The sequence below is a fragment of the Tamandua tetradactyla genome, chromosome 7, assembly GCF_023851605.1.
Source record: "Tamandua tetradactyla isolate mTamTet1 chromosome 7, mTamTet1.pri, whole genome shotgun sequence".
Lineage (NCBI taxonomy): Eukaryota > Metazoa > Chordata > Mammalia > Pilosa > Myrmecophagidae > Tamandua > Tamandua tetradactyla.
In genome coordinates, this window is record NC_135333.1 from 137,091,319 (window position 1) to 137,116,122 (window position 24,804).

Consider the following 24,804-nt stretch of genomic DNA (forward strand, 5'->3'; position numbering starts at 1 on the left):
CCGAGGTAGGAACAGGGATGAGTAAGGTGGGTAGAGCCTCTGTCAGACTGACTTCTCTGCTTCGAGGTCAGGCCATCGCTTTCCCTGGCTCCCAATGGCAATAGGAGGGCAGGTATCCAAGATCTCAAATTCCAAATAATAAATTTCACAATGGCCTCACAGGACTCCCAGGTGCCGCCACCATCTGGGACACACTGGGCATAGCAGTGCCTCAGATTCCCGTTCCAAAATACACTGGGGCTTTTCTTCTTCTGCCTAATTGCCATTCTCATAATTCCTCCAAGAGTCATAGTGAACCAGAGAGCCTGACTTGATCTGATACACTAGCCACCCAGAGAGCAAGATGTTAAATATTTGGGAGAGTGCATGGAAGGAATAAGCAAATTTGGGGTGGGTGAGAGGAAGGACTCTTGCTTATTTTTGGAAGTTTCAGTCCAGAGGATTAATTTCTGTGTCACAGGCTGCAAATGCTGAAATGCCAGGAATTCAATAAATAAACTACTGAAGCCAGTGAGGGCCATATGTCTCTTATTAAAAATGGATTCCAAGGGGCCTTGATCAATAGACTAGATAGCAAAAGGGAAAGAAAGCCTGGGTTGTTGTCTGTAATGAACAGTTGTTTTATTAAAAACAACTTTGGTCACATTCCTCAGTAAGCTCAAAAAAATGCCACAGGGGGCTTGAGCCTCCACCCGACTACAAATCAGGTTCAAGGACCTACCCCTGTCTTAGAAGCAAGTGTTTGCCTCTTAGCTCCATCTGTAAGAAGTACCTTTTATTGGAAGGCCAGCTGTGGCAGCATGCTTGGAAACGGCAGGCTGTTTGTATATCAAATGGTGCAGGTCCTGCTCCTCTGGAGCCTGGGAGGGTTCGGCCAGGACAGGAAGTCTAGTATTTGATTAGAGCATACCACCCACACTACTGCAAATTCAGAAGTGTTTTAACAAGTCAGCAGGTTTCACTTAATGAGATATGCATTTACTTTGACATTCCTTCAAGTTAAGTGTGTTTTACAGGGCGTTCAACATTCCCCTATGTAAATTTTCTTTACTGTGATACCTGGTAGCTTATCTTTCTTTCCCACTTGATTACCCAGTTGTATGGAATCCTGGTAAACAAAAAATACTGTAGTCGTCATATTATAAAATTTCTGAGGATGTACTGTAAGAAATAGAGTATTCTGCTGCCCAGCAACAATGGCTGGGCAATTAAGGTAGGTAAAAGGTATTTTTCAAAATGTAAAATAATAAAATAAAAATAGAGTTTATTCTTACTAAAGTTGAAAAAAGGCCAGATACTATTAAGGAGTTTAAGAGTGTTGAACAGTAGGTAGGAGGGAACCCTAAGTTTGATTGTATAAGCTTAGATATTGAAAACAGTGAGTATAAGGTGAAGACAAAGTGACAAAAGCATCCTAAAAGTCAGATCTTTGTAGTTTGGATAGCAGTTTGGGATCTTATGATTGTTTGACTTCAAATATAATATTTTATTTTATTTTTATAAAAAAATAAAATATGATACTTTACCAGGAGGTGGGAAATTTCAACCTCCAGGGGGAGCCCAGGGACTTTGCTAGCAGGAGTTCAGAGGGTGGGAACTGCAGTTCTTCCCACACCACATACAAAAAAGCTCCAGTTATCCTCACAGCACTGGTTGATGGACAGTACCACTTTCAGAGCCTTGCTTCTTTGCGACAATTGATCCTGGAAGGCTTCTCCACGCTTCCTCTTTATGATTTACATAGTGTGTAAAAGACTCAAGGGAAAATTTTCTCTGGTGACATTTCAGAAATTCATGTCCCATACATACCTCATCTCCATGCATATTTGCCACGTATTTAAACTCCGGAATTCCAATTCTGTGTTCCTTTGGAAACCGCCCCACAACGAGAACCCACAGGTTTCTTCCTTTACAGCAAAGAAAAAGATAAAAAAAAAAAAAAAGTTGTCTTTTAAAATGACAAATGAACCCTAGGAAATGAGAATCAGAAACAAACTACGTTATTTCTTCCACCTGATTACTTTAACATTTCATGGTGGCTTATGTTTCTATGACTAACACCTCCATGCTTAAAATGCTCTTGGTTCAATGCCAGCCAAAATCTTTCAGTTTAGCACAAATATTTAACTTATTTTAGATTTTTTAAAAATTGGAAACTTATTATGCTATGTAGATCTTTTTTAAAAGACATTTTTATTGCGAAATGTATACACAAAGAAAAGAAAGAAAAAGATATACTTTTCAAAGTACACTTCACAATGTAGTTACAGAACAGATTTTAAGAGTTTGTTATGGGTTATAATTCCACTACTTCAGATTTTCCCCTCCAGCTGCTCCCAAATACTGGAGGCTAAAAGAAACACCAATATAGTGATTCAGCAGTCGCATTCATCTGTTAAATCCTATATTCTGTGTTCTAACTAACTCCTTCTTCTCCTTCGATTCTTCTCCCAGTTCACAGGGATACTTAGGCAATGCCTGTACTGACTTTTTTTATTTTTTACTTTATTTTTTTAAATACCAAAAAACACCAAACAAATGCAAACATTCCTATTTTGATCATTTCGTTCTACATATATAATCAGCAATTCACAATATCATCGCATAGTTGCATATTCATCATCATGATCACTTCTTGGAGCATTTGCATCTATTCAGAAAAAGAAATAAAATGAAAACAGAAAAAAAATTTATACATACCATACCCCTTAACCCTCCCTTTCATTTACACTGGCATTTCAAATTAAATTTATTTTAACATTTGTTCCCCCTATTATTTATTTTTATTCCATATGTTCTACTCATCTGTTGATAAGGTAGATAAAAGGAGCATAAGACACAAGGTTTTCACAATCACACAGTCACATTGTGAAAGCAATATCATTATACAATCATCTTCAAGAAACTTGGCTACTGGAACACAGCTCTATATTCTCAGGCAGCTCCCTCCAGCCTCTCCATTACATCTTGAATAACAAGGTGATATCTATTTAATGCGTAAGAATACCTTCCAGGATAACCTCTGGACTCTGTTTGGAATCTCTCAGCCATTGACACTGTCTCATTTCACTCTTCCCGCTTTTGGTCAAGAAGGTTTTCTCAATCCCTTGATGCTAAGTCCCAGCTCATTCTAGGGTTTTTCTCAATCCCTTGATGCTGAGTCTCAGCTCATTCTAGGATTTCTGTCCCACATTGCCAGGAAGGTCCACACCCCTGGGAGTCATGACCCATGTAGACAGGGGGAAGGTGGTGAGTTTGCTTGTTGTGTTGGCTGGAGAGAGAGGCCACATCTGAGCAACAAAAGAGGTTCTCTTGGGGGTGACTCTTAGGCCTAATTTTAAGTAGGCTTGACCTATCCTTTGTGGGGTTAAGTTTCATATGAACAACCCCCAAGACTGGGGGCTCAGCCTATAGCTTTGGTTGTCCACATTGCTTTTGAGAATCTCAAGAATTCAACTTGGGGAAGTTGAATTTCCCCCCCATTCTCACAATTCTCCAAAGCGGACTTTGCAAACACTTTTCCACTCACTGATTAAATCACTCTGGGATTCATCAGGGCATCACTCTGGACAAACTAACAAAATCTCATGTCCTACTCAAGGTTCCATGTATTTATGGTGTTCAATTAAGCTATCTACATAAGTTATATTAGGAAATGCACTAGTCAAAATATAAATTGTGCCGTGCTGACTTTTTTCAAGTTGAGAAGGGTGTCAACACTAAAGGATAGGGGTATGCAATTAATTGATAATCTTGGAAAGGATGGTCCCTCTGGGTTTCAGGATTTTTCTGGCCTAGGAACTCTCTGGAAATTACAGGTTCCAGGAAAGCAAACTTAGTGCATGAAACTTCTGTACAATCTCAGAGCTCTAGGTATTCTTTAAGAACTAATAGGAGTGATGTTGGTTGGGGCTTAGCAAACCACGGAAATTAAAGCTATCTAACTAAACTATCTAACTGAAGCTTGCACAAGAGTAGCCTCCAGAATAGCCTCTTGACTCTGTTTGGTCTCTCTTAGCCACTGATGCCTTATTTTAGTACACTTCTTTCCTCCCTTTTTGCAGGAAGGTGTTGTCGCTCTATGGTGCCAGGGCCAGACTCATCCCTGGGAGTCATGCCCACATTGCCAGAGAGACTTTCAACCTTGCATGTCCATAGGGGGGAGGGTAATAATTTTCCTTGCAGAGTTGGGTTTAAAGAGAGAGAGAGAGGCCGCATCTGAACAACAAAAGAAGGTCAGACTGAGTTCTCAGAAGCAACTCAATCCTCATTATAGGTAGTCTTAGCTTCTCCACTACAGAAATAAGTTTCATAAGGGCAAGCCTTAAAATCAAGGGCTTGGCCTATTATCTTGGGAGTCCCCAGTGGTTGAGAGGGTACCTGGGGTTTCCCAGACAGAACAATGTAATAGTTCCACATATATATATTTTTTTCTTCAGACCCTCAAGGGACTCTACCAATATATTTTAATTATCAGCCTACCATAAACTGAGATGTATCCAGATATTACATTAAGCTATACAGAATTACAAGGCCTTGTTCCCTTTCTGGACTCCAGGAGTTTAAGTTGTTTAAATGAGCTATCCAGACAGGTTGATTCAGATTATGTGTTACAGAAGATTTATGTTCTGGACATAACAAACACTTCTGCCTTTGGTCTTATATAGTAGGTGACGGTCTAGAGCTCATACACTATCGTTTTTTAACCTGTATTCTGATTTCCCTTAGTCCCAGCCAGATTGGTTTTGTTTTTATCTCTAATTGAAGACTGGTCTCTTTTTTGGGTACTTTAACTGTTATTATATATAGCTATGATAACTTTAAGGGTTGCAGCACTCCAGTTCTGGGTCTTAGGTATCACAGAGTTACTCAAAGTTCTAGGGAAATACCAGTTGATACACATATAGCTCAGTGTCTCAGAATCTAGAAATACACTGTGCTGGTTTTAAACTGTTGTACACCCCAGAAAAGCCATGTTCTTTAATCCTCATTCTATATTGCTGGATGAGATCTTTTGATTGTTTCTGTGGAGATGTGAACCACCCAGTTGTGGGTGGTGCCTTTTAATTAGGTGGTTTACATGGAGATGTGTATCCACCCTTTCAAGGTGGGGTTGCTTACTGGGGCCCTTTAAGAGGGAACCATTTTGAAAAAGCTTCAGAGTCAAGCGAGCCCATACAGCCAGAGACCTTTGGAGATAAAGAAAGAAAATGCCCCTGGGGAAGCCTTATGAAATGAGGAGAGAAAGCTAGCAGACCTAGCAGACATTCCTATGTGCCTTCCCAGCTGAGAGAAACCCTGAATATCATCGGCCCTTTCTCTGGAGTTAAAGTGTCTTTCTCTGGATGTTTTAGTTTGGACATTTCTATGGCCTTAGAACTGTAAACTTGCAACTTAATAAATTCCCTATTTTTAAAAAAATTTATTTATTAATAAAAAAAATTTAAAAACCAAATAAAACATTAACATATATAATCAGTAATTCACAATATCATCACTTATTCATCATTTCATTCTAATTCACAATATCATCACTTATTCATCATTTCTTAGAACATTTGCATCAATTCAGATAAAGAAATAAAGACAATAGAAAAAGAAATAAAACAAAGACAGAAAAGAAAAAGAAAAGATTATACCTACCATACCCCTTACCCCTTGCTTTCACTGATCACTAGCATTTCAAACTAAATTTATTTTAGCATTTGTTCCCCCATTATTTATTTTTATTCCATATGTTCTACTCGTTTGTTGACAAGGTAGATAAAAGGAGCATCAGACACAAGGTTTTCACAGTCACACAGTCACACTGTGAAAGCTATATCATTATTCAATCATTCTCAAGAAACATGACTACTGGAACACAGCTCTACATTTTCAGGCAGTTCCCTCCAGCCTCTCCATTACATCTTGAATAACAAGGTGATATCTACTTACTGCGTACGAGTAACCTCCAGGATAACCTCTCGACTCTGTTTGGAATCTCTCAGCCATTGACACTTTGTCTCATTTCTCTCTTCCCCCTTTTGGTCAAGAAGGTTTTCTCAATCCCTTGATGCTAAGTCCCAGCTCATTCTAGGGTTTTTCTCAATTCTTGATGCTGAGTCTCAGCTTATTCTAGGATTTCTGTCCCACATTGCCAGGAAGGTCCACACCCCTGGGAGTCATGACCCATGTAGACAGGGGGAGGGTGGTGAGTTTGTCTGTTGTGTTGGCTGGAGACAGAGGCTACATCTGAGCAACAAAAGAGGTTCTCTTGGGGGTGACTCTTAGGCCTAAATTTTAAGTAGGCTTGACCTATCCTTTGTGGGGTTAAATTTCACATAAACAAACCCCAAGACTGGGGGTCCAGCCTATAGCTTTGGTTGTCCACACTGCTTGTGAGAATATTAAGAATTCAACTTGGGGAAGTTGAATTTCTCCCCGTTCTCACCATTCCCTGAAGGGGGCTTTGCAAATACTTTTCCACTCACTGATTGAATCACTCTGGGATTCATCAGGGCATCACTTTGGACAAACCAACAAAATCTCATGTCCTACCTGAGATTCCAAGTACTTATGGTATTCAATCAAACTATCTACATGAGTTATATCAGGAAATGCAGTAGTCAAAATATAAATTTTGTACCACATAAACATTTTTTGCTTTAGTCTCACACATAAGGTGACATTTTAAAATATTAATTACCATCTAATAAATTCCCCTTTTAAAAGCCATTCTATTTCTGGTATATTGCATTCCAGCAGCTTAACAAACCAAAACATACACTTACAACTTCAGACTAAGTGTGGTGGCTGTAAGAGTTTGCAATCTAGGCTCCAATGTTCTTTTAAGTATTTTCTGAAAGAGACCTTAGCATATTTATTCTTTTATCTCTGGCTTATTTTGCACAGCATATTGTCCCCACTTTATTGTTTGTTATGTGCCTCTCGATGTCCTTCCTTTTTGTAGCCGCACCATATTCCATCATATAAATGTATCACAGTTCTCCATTCTGTTTCTTAATCATTGTACTCCTTTGGGCTCTCTCCATCTATTGGGCATCATGGATAATGTCCAAAATAAAGAAACCATGTCTTACAATAGCCTCAGTTGGTTGTACAATCAAGCAGCACTCTCAATTTTAGACAATTTCATTGGTGCATAGTGACAAAGAACTGACAAATACAGTGTAATCCAATATCAAATCAAAACTACCTATTATCACTTGTCCCTTGCCCCCAATTAGTTGCCCCTGCTAGTGTTGTGGCACTGTTGATGTCTTCCTGTTAACTATTGGCCATAGCATACATTTTTAGTTTTTTTCCCTATACCCCTCTACTATTGACTCTTTGTCCAACATCAAACTTTTGAAATAGTTCATGTGAGAACTTATTTATAATTGTAGAATTAATCAGTGTGATGCATGGCACAATACATCCCCTTTCAATCATATTCACCTTCAATCTGGTAATGTTACTTATAACCCCACTAAGTTGTTACCATCACCTTGTATCCATTCCCTTGCATTTAAGTTCAACCTCATTGGATAGCCTTTCCTCTGTCTCTAGCTTCTGTGTACCTTTAGATCTGCTATATTCTACAGTATAACCTCTGAGACTACCTTTATCAGAGTCATAATAATGAAATCATACAGTATCAGTCCTTTTGTGTCTGACTTATTTCACTCAGCATTATGTCCTCAAGATTCATCCACATTGTCTTATGCTTTGGGACCTCATTTCATCTTACTGCTGCATAATGTTCTATCCTATGTATAGATCACATTTTGTTTATCCATTCATCTGTTGATGGACACTTGGATTGTTTCCATCTTCTGACAATTGTGAATAGAGCCACTATGAACATCAGTGTTAAAATGTCTGTTGTGTCACTGCTTTCAGCTCTGCTGGGTGTATACTGCCTATTGGTATTGCCGGGTCATAGGGCAACTCAATATTTAGTTTACTAAGGAGCCGCCAAACTGTTTTTCACAGTGGTTGCACCATTATACATTCCCACCAACAGTGAGTAAGTTTTCCAATTTCTCAACATCCTCTCCAACATTTGTAGTTGTCTGTTTGTTTAATAGCAGCCATTCTTATAGGTGTGAAGTGATATCACTTTGTCATCTTGATTTGCATTTCCCTTGAAGCTAATAAAAATGAGTATGTCTTCATGTGCTTTTTAGCCATTTGTATTTGCTGTATGGAAAAATGTCCATTCATCTCCTCTGTCCATTTTATCATTGGGTTGTTTGTTCTTTTGTTGTTGAACTATATAATTTATTTATGTACACAGGATATCAAGCCTTTATCTGATATGTGATTTCCAAATATTTTCTCCCATTGAGTTGGTTGCCTCTTCATAAAGTCCTTTGAGGCAAAAAAGCTTTTGATTTTAAGAAGTTCCCATTTATTTATTTATTTTTTTTCGCTGCTTGTGCCTTAGGTGTAAGGTTTTAAGAATCTACCTCCTATTACTAGGTCTTGAGGCTGTTTCCCTATATTTTCTTCTAGAAGTTTTTATGGTACTGGCTCTTATATTTAGGTCTTTAATCCATTTTGAATTAACTTTTGTATAGGGTAAGGTAAGGGTCCTTTTGCATTTGTTTGGCTAGTGATATCTTATTCTCTCACGCCCATTTATTGAAAAGACTATTCTATCCCACTTCAGTGGATTCTGGGGGCCTTCTAGAAGATCAATTATCCATAGATTTGGTGCTTGATCTCTGCACTCTCAATTAGATTCCATTGGTTGATACTTGTATCTTTGTGCCAGTACCATGCTGTTTTGACCACTGTGGCTTTACAGTAAGCTTTAAAGTCAGAAAGTGTTAGTCCGTCTGCTTTGTTCTTCTTTTTTATGATATCTTTAGCTATTCAGGGTATCTTTCCCTTCCAAATAAATTGGATAACTAGCTTTTCCAAGTCTTCAAACTAGGTTGTAGGGATTTTGATTGGTATTGCATTGAATCTATAGATCAGTTTGGGTAGAATTCACATCTTAATGACATTCAATCCATGAGCATGGAATGTCTTTCCTTCTATTTAGATCATTTTTTATTTCTTTTAGCAATGTTTCGTAGTTTTCTGTGTGCAAATCCTTGATATCTCTGATCAGGTTTATTCCTAGATATCTGATTCTTTGGTCGCTATTCTGAATGGAATTTTTTCCTTAATTGTCTCCTCAGAGAAAGTCATTGCTTGTATATGGAAACATTCCTGATTTTTGTACATTAATCTTATATACTGCCACTTTGCTGAATTTATTAGCTCAAGTAGCTCTGTTGTAGATTTCTCAGGGATTTCCAAGTATAGAATCATGTCATCTGCAAATAATGAAAATTTTACTTCTTCCTTTCCTATATGGATGCCTGCTTTATAGAGCTTATTTTTCCAAAATGTTTATACATTTTTCCTATGAGATCCTAGCGCCTTATAGAAATGATCCTCCCAATTCACACACTTATACAAAGTTAAGTTATAGTTGATGATTGACAGAGAGGTTGCCACAACTCAAGGTGCAAGAAAATAAAAGCAACAGCAATAAAACATGCAGCCCAGAGGGAGGTTGTTTTGAAAGTAATAACCCTTGAAGCTTTATTCAAAGGCATTTGTGTCAGTGCCCTTTTGTTCCCATCTTGAGGTCGGTGAGCCCTGGCAAGTAAACTGAGAACCACAACCCATCCTAATAATGCCAGAAGGAAAACTCTTCAGTCTTAGCTCTAACACAGACTGATTTGGCAAGGAAGGGCAGAGACTAATGTTCACTGAGGACACGCTATGTGCAGACTGCAAGCTTGGTTTGTGTTAGCTCAGGTAATCCCTTGTCATGACCCACTGAGTTGGATTATTAACCAAGACATACAGATGAGAAAACCAATCTCCAAAAATACTAAGTAAACTGCTGTATGATCACACAGCCAGTAAGAGGCTATGATTTGAGCCCCAGAGACAAGAATTCAACCCCAACCTATTTGACTTTAATTCAAGCTTCCTTACAGCAAGGAAAACCACCCACTTCTTGAGACTTGGTTTCCTAAAATCGAGGTCCTTTCAATTCTAAAATTGCCTGGCTTCTTTTTTTTTTTTTTTTTTTTTTTTTTAATAAATAGTTTAAAATTAGGAATTTGGGTATGTTTGATATATATCATGTACATTAACATAGTCCAAACACCTGTGGTATCTCAGCTTTATATAGAGTTTGTGAGCCCAGGAAAGGAATTTACCAGCAACTAATGGGTTAATGTTGTGCAGATTTCTGCAGAATTTCAGACCTAGTTTCTAAAATTAGGATCCTGGTGATTACACTGGTGAACACTCAGTGCCAAGAGGGATCCAGGGAGAAGCATATACCTGACTTGTCTTTTTCAACATTTATTCATAATTTAGTATAACAATATTTTAGGGCAACTTGCCATGACAGGGTGATGCTTTAAAGATAGCAACTATAGGAATTATCAGAAAAAACCCACAAAATGCAGTTTATCTGAATGATGCTACCTGTTCATTAAAGAATTCTCCTTCATTCATTCATACATCCAGTTATTGAGTACCTTCAATATCCAGACACTGAACTAGGGGATCAGACTGTACAATAAGTCTCACTCTCTATGCCCAATGAGTTTCTGACCTAGTGAAAATAAACAACATGCAAACAATCATTACATTAAAGTATGATATATATAATAGTAGAAATGTGTATAAGGTACTGTTGTGGATGTAATGTAAAAGGAGAAATTAACTCTTCCAAGAAGAGGGATTATGAAAAGCTTTACAGATGAAGGGTTCTAAAGAATGATTCCGAGTTTGCCACATGAACAACTATAATCCATCTCACCAGAACCATTTGTTTAAAGAATACTCCATTCCTGAAGGTATACATTCTCAGCTCATCAGGAGCTTCAATTCCTCAAAGTTAATATTTTCACAGGATGTAGGAAAGAGCTTTTCCTGAGTGAGCTGTTAAACCTGGCTCTTTAGGCTCGGGAATTCTTTTCTATAACTTAGTGCTTTTAAAACAAGAATAACCATAGGTCTGTACAAAATATAGTACAAGTACCCTCACAGTCAAGGGAAAAATTCAATATCCTTTTAACATAGTATCTGTCAATTGTGATTTATAACTCAATGTCTGCAACAGCTAATCTGTTACATAACGGACAGCATAAGACAACAAAAAACCTAACTCGATATGAATATTCAATATTATTTGGTTTAAGGAAGGAGGAAAATCAAAGCAATAATACCTAAGTGAAGAGGCATTTTGGGGGGTAACTCAATCCCAATTTAGGGACAAATGGCATCTAAATTTACTGTACAATGAGAAACTTACCTTGCATGATCTCAAAGCCACAAAATCTGAGAATGAAAACCAATCGATAGCTGCAGAAGATATACATATAATCTGTCTGGAATGAAAGCCTCTGGAAGGGTTTTAACCACCCACCCCACCCAACACTAGTCGTGTCAGGCCTAGACTAGAGTAAATGCACAAAGGACAAACTATTTACTTTTTACAATCTGGTTGCCAAGTGAAAGGTAATTTAAACATATTTTTTCTATCAAGGTTGGAAAGATTATCTTTATTCCCCAAAGTTCTTGCTAATAACAGGCGTGTTAAAGACTTCTGAATGCTCAGCCTCTTTCTCTTCATTACAAAGTAAATGAAACTTGGATTTCAGATACCTGAGTATCTGTTTTCAGTAATTCACTTCAAGTTTGACATAAATTCAGGTCCTGGGGCTGACATGAGTGCTCACCTGGATTTAGAAGATCAGGAAAAGTTTTGCAATTTAGAAGGATTCACAAAGATCTATGAAACAAGAAAGCAGAGCACAAGTGCTACAAAGTACTAAAGGGGTTCAGGAGAAAGTAGTAGAAGCTTAGAAAAAGAAATATAGCTTCAACAGGTAAAAGTTGGGATGTCATTCCTGCATCAGAGTCACCTGGGATGTTAAAGTGTCAGTTTGAGGACCCCAGTCTCTTAAATCAGCCTCTAGGGGTAAAGCCTGAAAAGTGTATTTTACAAGCCCCCTTGGTGATTCTGAGGCCACTAAAGTTTGAAAACTGCTGAGAATGAGGCAGAAAACACCCAGATTTGGGAGGCAGTTAATCTTTAGGTAAAACCATCTCATTTCACATATAATCATGAACATGTTTCTCTGTTAACAAATACACTTCTACTACATCTTTTGAAATAGCTGCTTAATATTTTGTTATATGAATGTACTACCATTTATCCAACCGATTCTCTAACTTTTAGGTTCAAAACAATAAGAAATTTTGTGGACACTAAATCATACCTGTTAAAATTATGTACAAAATTTGTACACAATATTATTTTAAATATTTTATAAAGTGAAAAAAATCAGAATGCAAAATTGTATGACTACAACCATGTAAAACAGACCACTCGTTTAAAAATACCATGGAAAGAGATATCTCTATTGCTTATGGAGCCCTAAATTAAACAATGGATGAGTCTTTACAAGAGTTGAAAATGGCACATTGTCAGTGTTTAAGGGCTAAGTCACAGGATGATAAGATTGAATATTTTTTCCCCATCTTCCTAAGTTTTTGTTGTTGTTGTTGTTAAAACTTCCCCAACACCAAATCCTACCATTTATTAAGTCCAGATGCTGTGTGCCAGGCAGTACGCTAAGCACTTTTTATTTGACCTTCCCAACACCTCTGCCTCTTGGGTGATAGCCACAATTTATAGTTGAGGAAACTGAAGATTAAGTGGCAGAACCAGGATTTAAACCTGGACCTTTCTGATTCTCAAATCTGTGCTCTTCTCAGAACCCTAGGCTACCCCTTGCCATGCCCAATGTCTATTCCTTTCTGGAGGAAAAGGTTCCAGGCTGTGCTTTCAGCATCCAGTTGCTATGATTTGCATCTGAAACAAGACCGCTCCCCTATGACTGACCGACCCAGGAAGGAGTGCTGCATCAAAGGCTGTCCAGTAGAGACATTCCATTGTGGCTGTGACATAACAATCTTATCAGATTATCTCTACTTGGAGAGTTTCAGTGGAACACACCCAGAGAGAAGCAGAGACTGGCAGCCCAGGCACTGGAGCAGACCTGCAGTGACGATGAAGTCCATTCCAGTTTTTCAAGAGGCTTGTTGCCTAGGCTGATCCAATGAGGCCCTGGGACCCAGAAAGATGGATTGGCTAGCTGGGTTCTGGGCTTCTTTATTTCTCTGTGCCTTCTTACAATTACCTTTGAGCTAAGTAAAAGCTTGAAAGAACTTCCCTAATACACCGAGTTTCAATTTCCTCAAACATAAAGTGGGAATAACAACATTCTTGGCAAGGTGGTTGTAAGGTTGTAACCCATAGTGGGTTCTCAACAATGTGAGTTCCTTCTACCTTTCCTAAGAATTATCCAAAGATCCAATACCAAGCTTTCAATTTCACTTGTATATATTGCCCCAACCACACACAACATGGAGCTTATCACATGTAGTACATAAAGCTGTATGTTAAATAATGGACAAGTCCCTAGAAGAGTTGAAAATAGCACATTATTCAGGTCAGCTTAAGTACCCAACATCCAAAGTTTACATGCCCTCTAGATCTGAAGTGGAGGAAAAGAGGTTTCTATTAAGTGGATCATTACAAAAACAAAGCAAAACAAAATAAATCTCAAACAAACAAAAACAACAAACATGACAAGGACAAAAAAAAGCAGGGCACTCATGTCCAGATTGGCTGTAGATGCACAGACATAGCTACAGCATTTTACATAGACCCATTCATTTAACTCTAATAACATAAATGGTAGGTGCTAGCATTACCCCTTCACACATGAAGAAACTGCATCTTAGGTAACCTAATAAGGCAGTGGTTCTCAAAATATCATCCTGGAGCCAGCAGCATCAGCATCACCTGGGAACTTGTTAGAAATGCACAGTCTTGGGCTCCACCCAGATGTAGTGAATCAGAAACTCCAGAGGTGGAAGCCAGCAATTTGTTTTAATAAGCTCCCCAAGTGATTCCAGTCCACAGCAAAGTTTGAGAACCAGGTTAACAAGGGAGAGAGCTAGGTAGTATAGCCAGAGTCTTTCCTCTGTTCTTGTTAAAAATATTTTTATTGAGAAATATCCACACACCTACAGTCCAACCACATTATATAATCAATGGCTCACAATATTATCACATAGTTGTGTATTCTTCACTATGATCATTTTTAGGATATTTGCATCACTCCAGAAAAAGAAATAGAAAGAAAAAAAATAAAAGAACTCATACATCCCATACACCTTACACCCTCATTGACCCACATTATTTCAACTACCCAATTTTTACCCTTTACCTCCCCCTATTATTTATTTGCTTTTTACTCTTTCTTTTTTTACTTATCTGTCCATACTCTGGATAAAAGGAGCATCAGACACATCATTTTCACACTCACACAGTCACACTATAAAAACTATATAGTTACACAAGATTCTTCAAGAATCAAGGCTACTGGAACACTGTTCAACAGTTTCAGGTACTTATCTCTGGTCACTTCAATACAACAGTAACTAAAAAGGGATTTCTATATAATGCATAAGAATAACCTCCAAGATATCCTCTCGACCCTTAAATCTCTCAGCCACTGACACATTATTTTGTCCTATTTCTCTCTTCACCCTTTTGGTCAAGAAGCCTCTCTCATTCCCATGATGCTGGGTCCCAGCTCATCCCTGGGAGTTGGGTCCCATGTTGCCAGGGAGATTTACCCCCCTGGGTGTCATGTACCACGTAGCAGGAAGGGCAGCAACTTCACCTGCCAAGCTGGCTTAGAGATAGGGAGGCCACATTTGAACAACAAAAGGAGTTCTCTGGGAGTGACTCTTAGGCACAATTATAAGTAGGCTTAGCTTCTTCTTTGCAGGAATAAGTTCCATAGGGGCAAACCCTAAGATTGAGGGCTCAGCCTATTGCATTGGCTGTCCCCACTGCTTGTGAGAATATCAGGAATTCCCCAGATGGGGAAGTTGAATATTTCCTCCTTTCTCCCCAGTCAAACAAGGGGACTTTGCAAATACCCTTTTATTCTCTGCCCAAATTACTCCGGGATATTTCGGAGCATTACACTAACCTGTAAAAACCAACAAGATCTCACGCCCTACTCAAGATTTCATGTAATTATGGTGTTCAAGTAAACTGACCATACAAGTTAAATTAGTTAATATACGGCCCAAAATATAAATCTTGAACCAAATAAACATCTCTGCCTTTTCACCTCTCTTCTTAAACATTCCTAGCCACCTAAGAGGTGGAAAAGTCAAAGAAAAATCAATTGAAAACCAAAATCAAAGAAACATGAAATCATGGGGTGGAGGCCATGGGACTCAAAGCTTCTGTATGGGAATCTGTGCTGGTTCTGAAAACCTTGTCCATCTGCACGTTTTTCCATCTAGTCCACAGACTAGCTGTAGAGGTGGGTTTCAGTGGCCCTCTTCTTTTGCCTCAGAAATTATGGCTTCTTCTCCACAGGCCGGGCTTGGGCAAGGAGGCTTTATTCAGTGGAGCTCCAACTGTGCTACTGAATAGTACAGGGTGAGAGTGAGGCCTGGTTGTTGCCCAGGACAATCTCACATTCATCAGTCTTCACATGTATCTTGTCATCACCCCTCTCCCTCCCCTGTGGCTGCACCACCACTACTATATATACCCTGGTCATTCTCTAATCTTGTGCAATTTTCCTTCATACATTTTTCATTCATTGAGATTATGTTTTTTTGTTGTTGTTGGTGTAGAACATTTATTCATTTTTCCATGAAACACTCAATGTTTAAGTCAGTGGGAAATATTTTTAATCAAAGAATTGTACATTTTCTTCCCACAAATTCTGCTTTGTATTAGGAAATGACATTGTGATCCATTTCACTACAAGTAAAATATTACAAAATATTTACAATAAAATATTTAAAATAACTCAAACACAAAAGCCAAGATGGGGTGAAATAAACTGGTTCCTCAGAAATCTCTACTCCAGTGCCAACAACATACAAGAGAGTAAAAACAGATTAAGTAACTGAGATCCCCTGATGACGTTTCAAAAGAATTGGAGAAGGGAAAGAAAAGGGATGGAAATGGTGATATGAAAGGGAATGGATGTTAGCAGCACTGCTTCAATAATCAATATATTCTGAGTGAAATACCCCTTCGTATATGCAGTAAATTTTGACCAAGGCTAAACTTTAGGATATTCTTTGCACTGAAATTAAAATATACCTTGACAGTGGAAGTAGCTCTTTCACCTAATCAATAAGAGCTTCTTTCTCCATGAACCACTGATGTGAACAGAAACCTGTTAATAGAATGAAAAGCTGTCACAGTAACCCTTCCATTTCTTTCATGAAAGCTTCATACACATCATCCTTAGTTTGTACTGAGACAAGAACAGAAGGACCAGATTTGGGGGCTGCTTTGGCAAGAGGTACAGCAGAATCATCCTCTGACTTTCTTTGGGGAGCAGCAGTAGCCCCTTTGTTCTCCCGACATACCCTCAGTGCAGTGGGCACAGATCTAGTAATCTCCACCTTGGGGTTAGTGATCTGTGGCTTGGCACTGATGGCTGCTGGGACTTTCTTCTCAATGGTGGCTGCACTTGTATCATCCGCCTTGGGTCGCTGAATCAAATTGGGTGGGGCACTTAAAACCCCTGGGTTTGGCAAGGGAGCTGGTGGGAAAAGCCCAGGTGGGGCAGGTCCAAGAGGAGGCACCAAAGGTGGGCGCATCATGCCAGGACGAGGTGGAGGGATACCTGGAGGTGCAGGGGGAGGTAGCCTTGGGGGAGGTCCCCGAGGAGGAGGGCCGGGGGGCAAACCTGGAGGTGGGCCTGGGGGAGGGCCAGGTGGTCGGCCTGGTGGGGGTCCTGGAGGTAAAAGTCGGGGTAAAGGCCCTCGGAGTCCTGGCATTCCAGGTGGTCTCAGGAATGGAGGTGGCCCAGGAGAAAGGCCTGTAGGTGGTCCAGGTGGCCGTAAAGGTGGTGCTGGTGGTGGTCCAAGAGGAGGTGGTCCTGGCATGGGAGGTGCTTGTATCTGAGAAGGAGGAACAGACTGTGGAGGAGCCTGCTGCTGTGAAGAAGCTGCAGATGTACCATCTGAAAGAGATTCTTCTTTATGCTGTTTTTGTGACTGCTTTTCTGTTTCAGAATCATCAGAATCATCTTCATCATCATCCTCTGAAAATTCCTCTACTTCTCGTCCCTCCTCTGGGATTTCCTGACCTGCCATTCGAAGCATCATGGCTTGAAGAGGAGTCAGTTCCTTTATGTTCTTCTTTTTTTTTCTTGATTTTCCAGGCATATCTGCAAATCGTACACTCAGACCTGACTTTTTTTCTTCAGTGTTGGTGCACAAATTCATCTACCTCACTTTCTCCATCTGACCTGTCAGTATCACTGTCATCAGTGCTGTCATCATGTTTATCTTGATCCATGTCCTCAGGGTAGCCATCATCCTCACTGGTGCTGGGAATATCATCATCATGCCCTCGCTGAGCAAGTTCAGGACTATATAACATATCTTCATCTCGCCTACGAGGAGGAAGATCTAGGGCAAAGCCTACTTTACGGCCATATATCTGCAAGACTTGAGGAGGAGGTGGACCAGGGGGAGGACCAGGAGGTTTTCTACCAGGGGGCAAACGTGGAACACCATGTCCAAGAAGAGGAAGTATAGAAACTGCCCGAGTTGGAGGTCCATAGGCTGAAGTCTTTTTAAGGATAGAAGGTGGCTGGGCACCAGGAAGTGGAATGTCCTGGATCAAGATGTTGGAAGGAGCATGAGGCATATCTGGCAAAGGAATACTCTCAACTTCCATGTGCTGAGCATTCTTGACAGCATCAAAATATTGACTAAGTTGAGCCCTCTTTTGTTCATATTCTACTTCTAGCTTTCTCAATTCTTCGTAAATATCTGGATTCTCTTTTTCATAGAGTCGTAGAATACGTTCAAAGGTTTCACGCAGCTTTTTACGTTTGTCTTTCAGCACCTTCTCATTTAACTGGGGCTGTTGCACAGGGTTAAATTCCATTTCGTCTAATTTCTCCATGTCTCGGATAATCTGTTTGGGATCCTTCATCTTCAAAACTGCAGCTCATACCATCATGCGCTGTTTTTTGTTCTTCTTTAATTCTCTCTTCCGAGCTTCCTTTCGGGCCTGGTCTGTGGGGTTCATAAATTTTCCACTCTTGGTGGATGACGTAGATCTCCGTCCCATGTTTAAAATCTGTATTGTTTACTTGTTCATCAAAAAAAAAAAAAGAAAAAAAAAAGGCAACACTTCTGCTGAATTCCCGGGACTGCTAGAATTGGGGTGTGGGCGATTTCTGGCCTCTTTTACTTCGTAGGGGTCTTCACCTCAGCCCCTCGTTCAGGTAGTCAGCCACCGCCATCTTGAAAGCTCGCGCCGAGATTATGTTTTAATTTTTTTACTTTGTTCAATATTTGTTTCAATAGAATGTAACCACATGGACACTGCCTGTTGTGTTTACCGCTATATTCTTGGCACCTAACAGTGCTGAGTATATGGTAGATATGCTCATTAAGTATCTATTATACCATTTCCAAAGTTATTGGTACACCTACCTGTAGGACTACTTTTTCTTAGTACATACTGGCATATTAAAACCAAATTCCTCTTGCACACTTTTAGGGTCCTTCGCTACCTAACCTACACCCATATTTCCCACAGTCTGTTAACACACCTGGTCCCACCAGTCAGGCTCCTTTCTGGATTCCTTTGCCAAGCCCACCTCCCCATTTTTATTCATGTTGTCCTTAGCTGAAAAAGGCCTCACTGGATTTTCTGCCTTTTAAAAGCCTATGCATTCTAAAAAACCTAACTCTAAAAAGTTTTCCCAGGGTTATAAGATGGTAGAATAGAGAGCTCCAGGACTCAGCCCTTCTACCAAAACAACTATTACTGGATAGGAACTGTCTGAAACAGATATTCTGAAACTCCAGAGGCCAGAAGGACACTGTACAACATACAGGGAAGGGCAGAAGGAAGAGCTGATAACTCATAGTAAAGACCTGTCAACTGTTCTCTTGGCGGGCAGCTAACAGTGCCCATTCCCACTCTCACCGCAGCTGCCATGGGGTCCAGTCCCTGGCTAGAAAGAACAGAAAAGTCCTTCTCCCCAAGAATACGGGTGCGCATAGCTGATCATTGATCATGGCTTTTGATTCTTGATTTAGATCACTGGATCCCAGTTCTGAGGGGAGATATTGTTTCAATTTACCCTAACCAAGGCAGTGGCAGTCGTTACTTCAACCCTGCCCTGGACAGCAGTGGGGAAGGAGTGGAGATTTAAAGACACAGGAAGTCCTCAGGGCTGTGGAGGACAGTGAGGTCAAGGGCTGCATTTGCTAGGTAGGCCAGGAAAGCTCAGCTCTGAGTAACCACAGAAGTTTCTGAAGCCCTTCCTGACCCTTTCCACAGGGCACTTTGGAGCTGCACCACCCTTGTGGGACCCTGGCCCTATTTTAACAAGAAAGACAAAATTGGGAAAGTCCTCCTTGGGGTGAGCCTCTCCCCAGAATTTTCTCTCTAGGGAAAAGCAGCATGAGACAATGAAAGGAGTTTAAAAAACCACAGAGGTAAACAGTCTGGATGGCCTGCCAGCTTCAGATACCCCAGGAGGGGGAGGTCTGTCTCCTGGGAAACAAGGGGAGAATCAAACTCCTGCAAACAGGGGAACTACAAAACAATTAACAAACAAAAGCCCAAGACAACACAGAGGCTCAGTAAGAAAGGGAACACCATGCACTGGTGCATTCACCTTGGGCAGCCCTTCCTGAGAGGAGGGCAGTAGCTCAAGAAAACCTCTGTCTTATCGACAAGATCAAATATCAAAATGTACAATGTGCAACAAGAGTGCAAGACAAATAAGGAAACAGGAAATGATGGCCCATGCAAAGGAGGAAGATAAAAATAAAGAAAACACCAGTGATGAAGACGAGAATGTGGACATACTGAACAAACCCTTTAAAAAAAAGATCTTAATAAATGCTCAGAGAGATGAAGGGAAGTACAGAGGAAGAACCACAGGACATCAGGAAAACAATGAATAAACAATGTAAGAGTCTACGTAAAGAGAGAGAAATTTATAAGGGAACCAGACAGAACTACTGGAGTTGATGACCACAATAACTGAAATGAAACATGCCCAAAAGGGTTTCAAGAGCAGATTGGAGCTGGCAGAAGAAAGCATCCATGAACTTGAAGACAAGTCACTTGAAATGATTCAGGCTAGAGGAGTAGAAAGAAAAAATAAATATTAAAAGCAACAATAACAGTTATGGGACACCATCAAGTCCATCAATAAAGGTGTTATGGGAGTCTCAGAAGGAGAAGAAAGAAAAGGGCAGAAAGAATAGTCAATGAAATAATAACAGAGAACTTCTCAAACAGCAAAAGGCATGAATATGCACATTCAAGAAGCTCATAAAACACAAAACGGGACAAGCATGAAGAAAAATAAACCCTGTCATATATTGATTATATTATCAAATACAAAATACAAAGAGAGAGTTCTAAAAGCTGAAAGAGAAAAGTAGCATGTTACTTACAAGGGGCTCCCAATAAGATTGAGTGACGATTTCTCATCAGAAACTATGGAGGCAAGAAAGCAGTGGGTTTCCATACTTAGAGTGCTAAAAGAAAACAAATGCCAGCCAAGAATTGTATATCTGGCAAGACATTCTTTCAAAAATGAGGGAGAGATTAAGATATTATCAGATAAATGAGAGAGGATGGAGTACGTCATTACTAGACCTGCCTTACAAGCAATGCTAAAGGGAGCTCTTCAGGTTGAAATGAAAGTATACTAGACAGTGGTTCAAAGCAGCATAAAGAAATAAACACCTGTGGTAAAAATAACCATTTGGGTAATTACAAATGTCACTATTATTCTATTGTATTGTTTGGTATGTAACACTACTTCTTACTTCCTACAGATGCTAAAATGCAAATGCATAAAAAGTAATGATAAATCTAGGTTTTGGGACATACAAGGTACACAGATGTAAGTGGTAACAAGAACAAAAAATAGTGGGAAGACAGAGGGGTATAGGAAAAGTATATGTGCATGCTATTGAAGATAAGTTGGTATCAAACCAAATATAATTGCTATATATTTGGAATATTAAATTTTAACTCTATGGTAACCAGAAGGAAAATTGATGGAAATATATCCAGATAGAAATGAGAAGGTACTTAACATGGTACAACATAAGAAAGCAAATTTTAAAAGTGGGCTTTAATGGAATTAAGGGACAAAAGAGTATATGACTTAGAAAGGCTAACTAGAAAAATGGCAGAAGAAAGACCTGTATTCTTAGTCATGATTTTAAATGTAAATGGATTAAACTCTCTAGTCAAAAGGCAGAGATTGGCAGAATGGATTTAAAAAAAAAGCATGACCAAACTATATGCTGTCAGCAAGAGACTCGCCTTAAAGTCAGAAATAAAAGTAGGCTAATGGTGAAAGGAGTGAAAAATATATACCATGCAGATAGTAGCCAAAAGAGAGCTGGGGTGGTTATACTAATATTGGATAAAATAGACTTTAAATAAAAAATAATTATGAGGATATGGAATTAGCAAACTTTGCCATCTGAAAAGCCCTGATACAATCTCAAACTTAGGGACTCCCAAGTTAATAGGCCATGCATTTGATCTTGAGGCTTGCTCTTATAAACTTTATTTCTGTAGCAGAAATAAGCCTACCTATAATTATGCCTCAGAGTTACTTCCAGAAAATCTTTTTTGTTGCTCAGATATATTCTCCCTCTCTCTAGGTTCAAATCTGCAAGGAAAACCAATACCCTCCCCATACACGTGGCATATGACATCCAGGGGTGAAAGTCTCCCTGGCAATGTGGGACATGACTCTCAAGGATGAGCCTGGCCCTGGCACCATGGGATAGACAATGCCTTCCTAACCATGAGGGGGAAAAGAAATGTAACACAGTAAAGTATCAGCGGCTAAGAGAGCTTAAATAGAGTTGAGAAGCTATTCTGGAGGCTACACTTATACAAGCTTCAGCTAAATATTTTTAATTGTCATGGATTGCCAACCCCCAACCAATCATTCCTGTTAACCCTAAAGAATACCTAGGGATCTATCTTGGATATCACAAAAGTTTCAAGCATTAAGTTTACTTTCCAGAGCTAAAACCTCCATTGGTTCCTAGGCCAGATAAGTCCTGAAACCAGAGGTGATAGCCTCTCCAAGAACATCAACTATTTACATTTCCCTATGCCATACTGTTGACAGCCCTTTTCAACATGAAAAAGTTAGAATGGGCTTAGTCTAAATATCCCTAAACACTGGGAGAAGGATCAAAGGAGAAGAAGGAGTTATAACAGAGAAGATAGGATTTTACAAAGTGTGTTTGACTGCTGAATCATCATATTGGTATTTCTTTTAGTCTCCAGTGTCTTGGAGCAGCTAGAAGGAAAAACTGAAACTTGTGAAACCGTAACCCAAACCAAACTTTGAAATCTGTTCTATGCCTGTTAGTTAAAATATACTCTGAAATTTATTGCTTTTTGTATAGATGTTATATTTCACAATAAAAAAATGTTTAAAAAACAGTTATGAGGGACAAAGATGTTCATTATACCGGTAAAGGGTACAATTTAACTGGAAGATAAAACAATTATAATTGTTACAATTAGACCTAGCAGTAAAATCAATCACCGCACCCAACAAAAACAGAATACCCATTCTCCTTGAGTGCATATGATCATTGACCAGGATAGATCATATGTTGGGTCACAAAACAAGTCTCAATAAATTCAAAAATATCGAAATCATACAATGTATATTCTCTGACTACAATGGAATAAAGCTAGGAATCAATAACAGAGGAAGAAAGGGAAAAATCATGAATATGTGGAAATCAAACAGCACACTCTTAATCACTGGGTTAAAGAGGAAATCACAACTGAAATTAGGAAATATTTTGAAGCAAATGAAAATGAAAATACAACATACCAAAACTTATGGGATGCAGTAAAAGCAGAGCTGAGAGGGAAATTTGTAGCTCTAAATACTTACTTTATAAAAGCAGAAAGACATCAAATCAGAGACTTAACCTGAAAACTGGAAGACTTAGCAAAAGAAGAGCAAACTAAACCCAAACCCAGCAGAAGGAAAAAAATAACAAAGATTTAGAATAGAGATAAGTGAAATAGAAAACAAACAAACAAAAAGACAACAGAGAGAATTAACAAAAGCAAAAGTTAGTTCTTTGAAATGATCAACAAAATTGACAAATCTTTAGCTAGATTGACAAAGAAAAAAGAGAGAGGATACAAATAGGAATCAGAAATGAAATTGGGGACGTTATTACTGACCCCACTGAAATAAAAGGGTATATAAGTGGATACCATGAACATCTGTATGCCAATAAATAAGATAACCTAGATGAAATAAACAAATTCTCAGAAATACACAAACAACCTGGCTCAAGAAGAAATAGAAGATCTCAACAAACCAAATACTAGCATAGAAAATCCCAAACTAGATGCTTCCACAGGATAATTCTAACAAACATTCTCAGAAGCCTTAACTTCTGCTCAAACACTTCCAAAAAACTGAAGGGGAGGGAACACCCTAACTCATTCTACAAGGCCAACATCACCCTCGTACCAAAGCTGGATAAAGATACCACAAAAAGGGAAACCCACAGACCAGTATCTCTCATGAATAAAGATGTGGAAATCCACAACGAAATCCAAATCCAACAGCATATTCAAAGAATTATACACCATGATCAAGTGGGATTTATCGCTGGTACGCAAGATGGTTTACTATTAGAAAAATAATATGAAAAAAGAGCACACACACATGATCATCTAAATTGATGCAGAAAAGGCATTTCACAAATTACAGCATCTTTTCTCCATAAAAACACTTAAAACACCAGGAGTAAAAGGAAACTTCCTCAACATGATAAAGGGATTATATGAAAAACCCACAGCTAACATCATACTCAATGGTGAATGACTGAAAGCTTTCCTTCTAAAATTGGGAAGAAGACAAGGATGCCCATTGTGTCAACTGCTATTCATACATTGTACCAGAAGTTCTTTACAGAGTAATTAGTGAAGCAAAAGAAATAAAAGGCATCAAAATTGGAAATGAAGAAGTAAATCTTTCTCTATTTGCAGATGGTTTGATCCAACATACAGAAAGCCCTGTAAATGCACAAAAAATTTCCTAGAGCTAATAAATGAGTTCAGCAAACTGGTGGGGTACAAGATCAATATCTCAAAATCAGTAGTGTCCCTACACACAAAGCAATGAACAATCAGAACAAGAAATCAAGAAAAAAAAATTTCATTCAAAATAGTAACTAAAAGAATGAAATAGCTAGGAATAAATTTACCCAAGGAGGTAAAATAATTTGTACACAGAACACTACAAAACATTGCTAAAAGAAACTAAAGATGACTTAGATAAATGGAAAGATATTCTGTGTTTATGGAAGACTAAATATCTTTAAGATATCAATATTATCCAAAGCAATTATGAGATTTAGTGCAATTCTAAAAAAAATTTCAACAACCTTCTTTGCAGAACTGGGAAAGACAATCATCAAATTTATATGGACAGGGCGGACCACAGTGGCTCAGCAGGCAGAGTTCTTACCTGCTATGTGGGAGACCCAAGTTCGTTTCCCACTGCCTGCCCATGTAAAAAGAAAAAAAATATTTCTTGGCTAAAACCATCTTGAATATGAAGAATGAAGTTGGAGGAGTCATGCTTCTTGATCTTAAAACTTATTACAAAGCCACAA

General features: G+C 38.9%; 1 protein-coding gene and 1 pseudogene across 5 annotated transcripts in view; both read right to left on the reverse strand.

Annotated features, from left to right (window-relative positions):
- Positions 1-24,804, reverse strand: part of CPM (carboxypeptidase M) — a 78,560-nt gene that overhangs the window by 24,586 nt on the left and 29,170 nt on the right. The window contains exons 1-3 of one of the 4 annotated variants that reach the window (XM_077111371.1): positions 12,605-12,666; positions 11,318-11,367; positions 1,810-1,907 (exon numbers count right to left, since the gene is read on the reverse strand). In XM_077111371.1, coding sequence (XP_076967486.1) covers positions 1,810-1,907; positions 11,318-11,324 — 105 coding nt within the window. In that variant the 5' untranslated portion in view covers positions 11,325-11,367; positions 12,605-12,666. Of the gene's footprint in view, positions 1-1,809; positions 1,908-11,317; positions 11,750-12,604; positions 12,717-24,804 lie in introns of those variants that run through there. The other 3 variants (XM_077111372.1, XM_077111369.1, XM_077111368.1) reach the window with 3 other exon arrangements.
- On the reverse strand, positions 11,317-20,119 carry LOC143642679 (WW domain-binding protein 11 pseudogene; annotated as a pseudogene). Its single transcript, XR_013155792.1, has 2 exons — positions 12,605-20,119; positions 11,317-11,367 (listed from the first exon to the last, which is right to left on the reverse strand). The product of XR_013155792.1 is annotated as a WW domain-binding protein 11 pseudogene (transcript).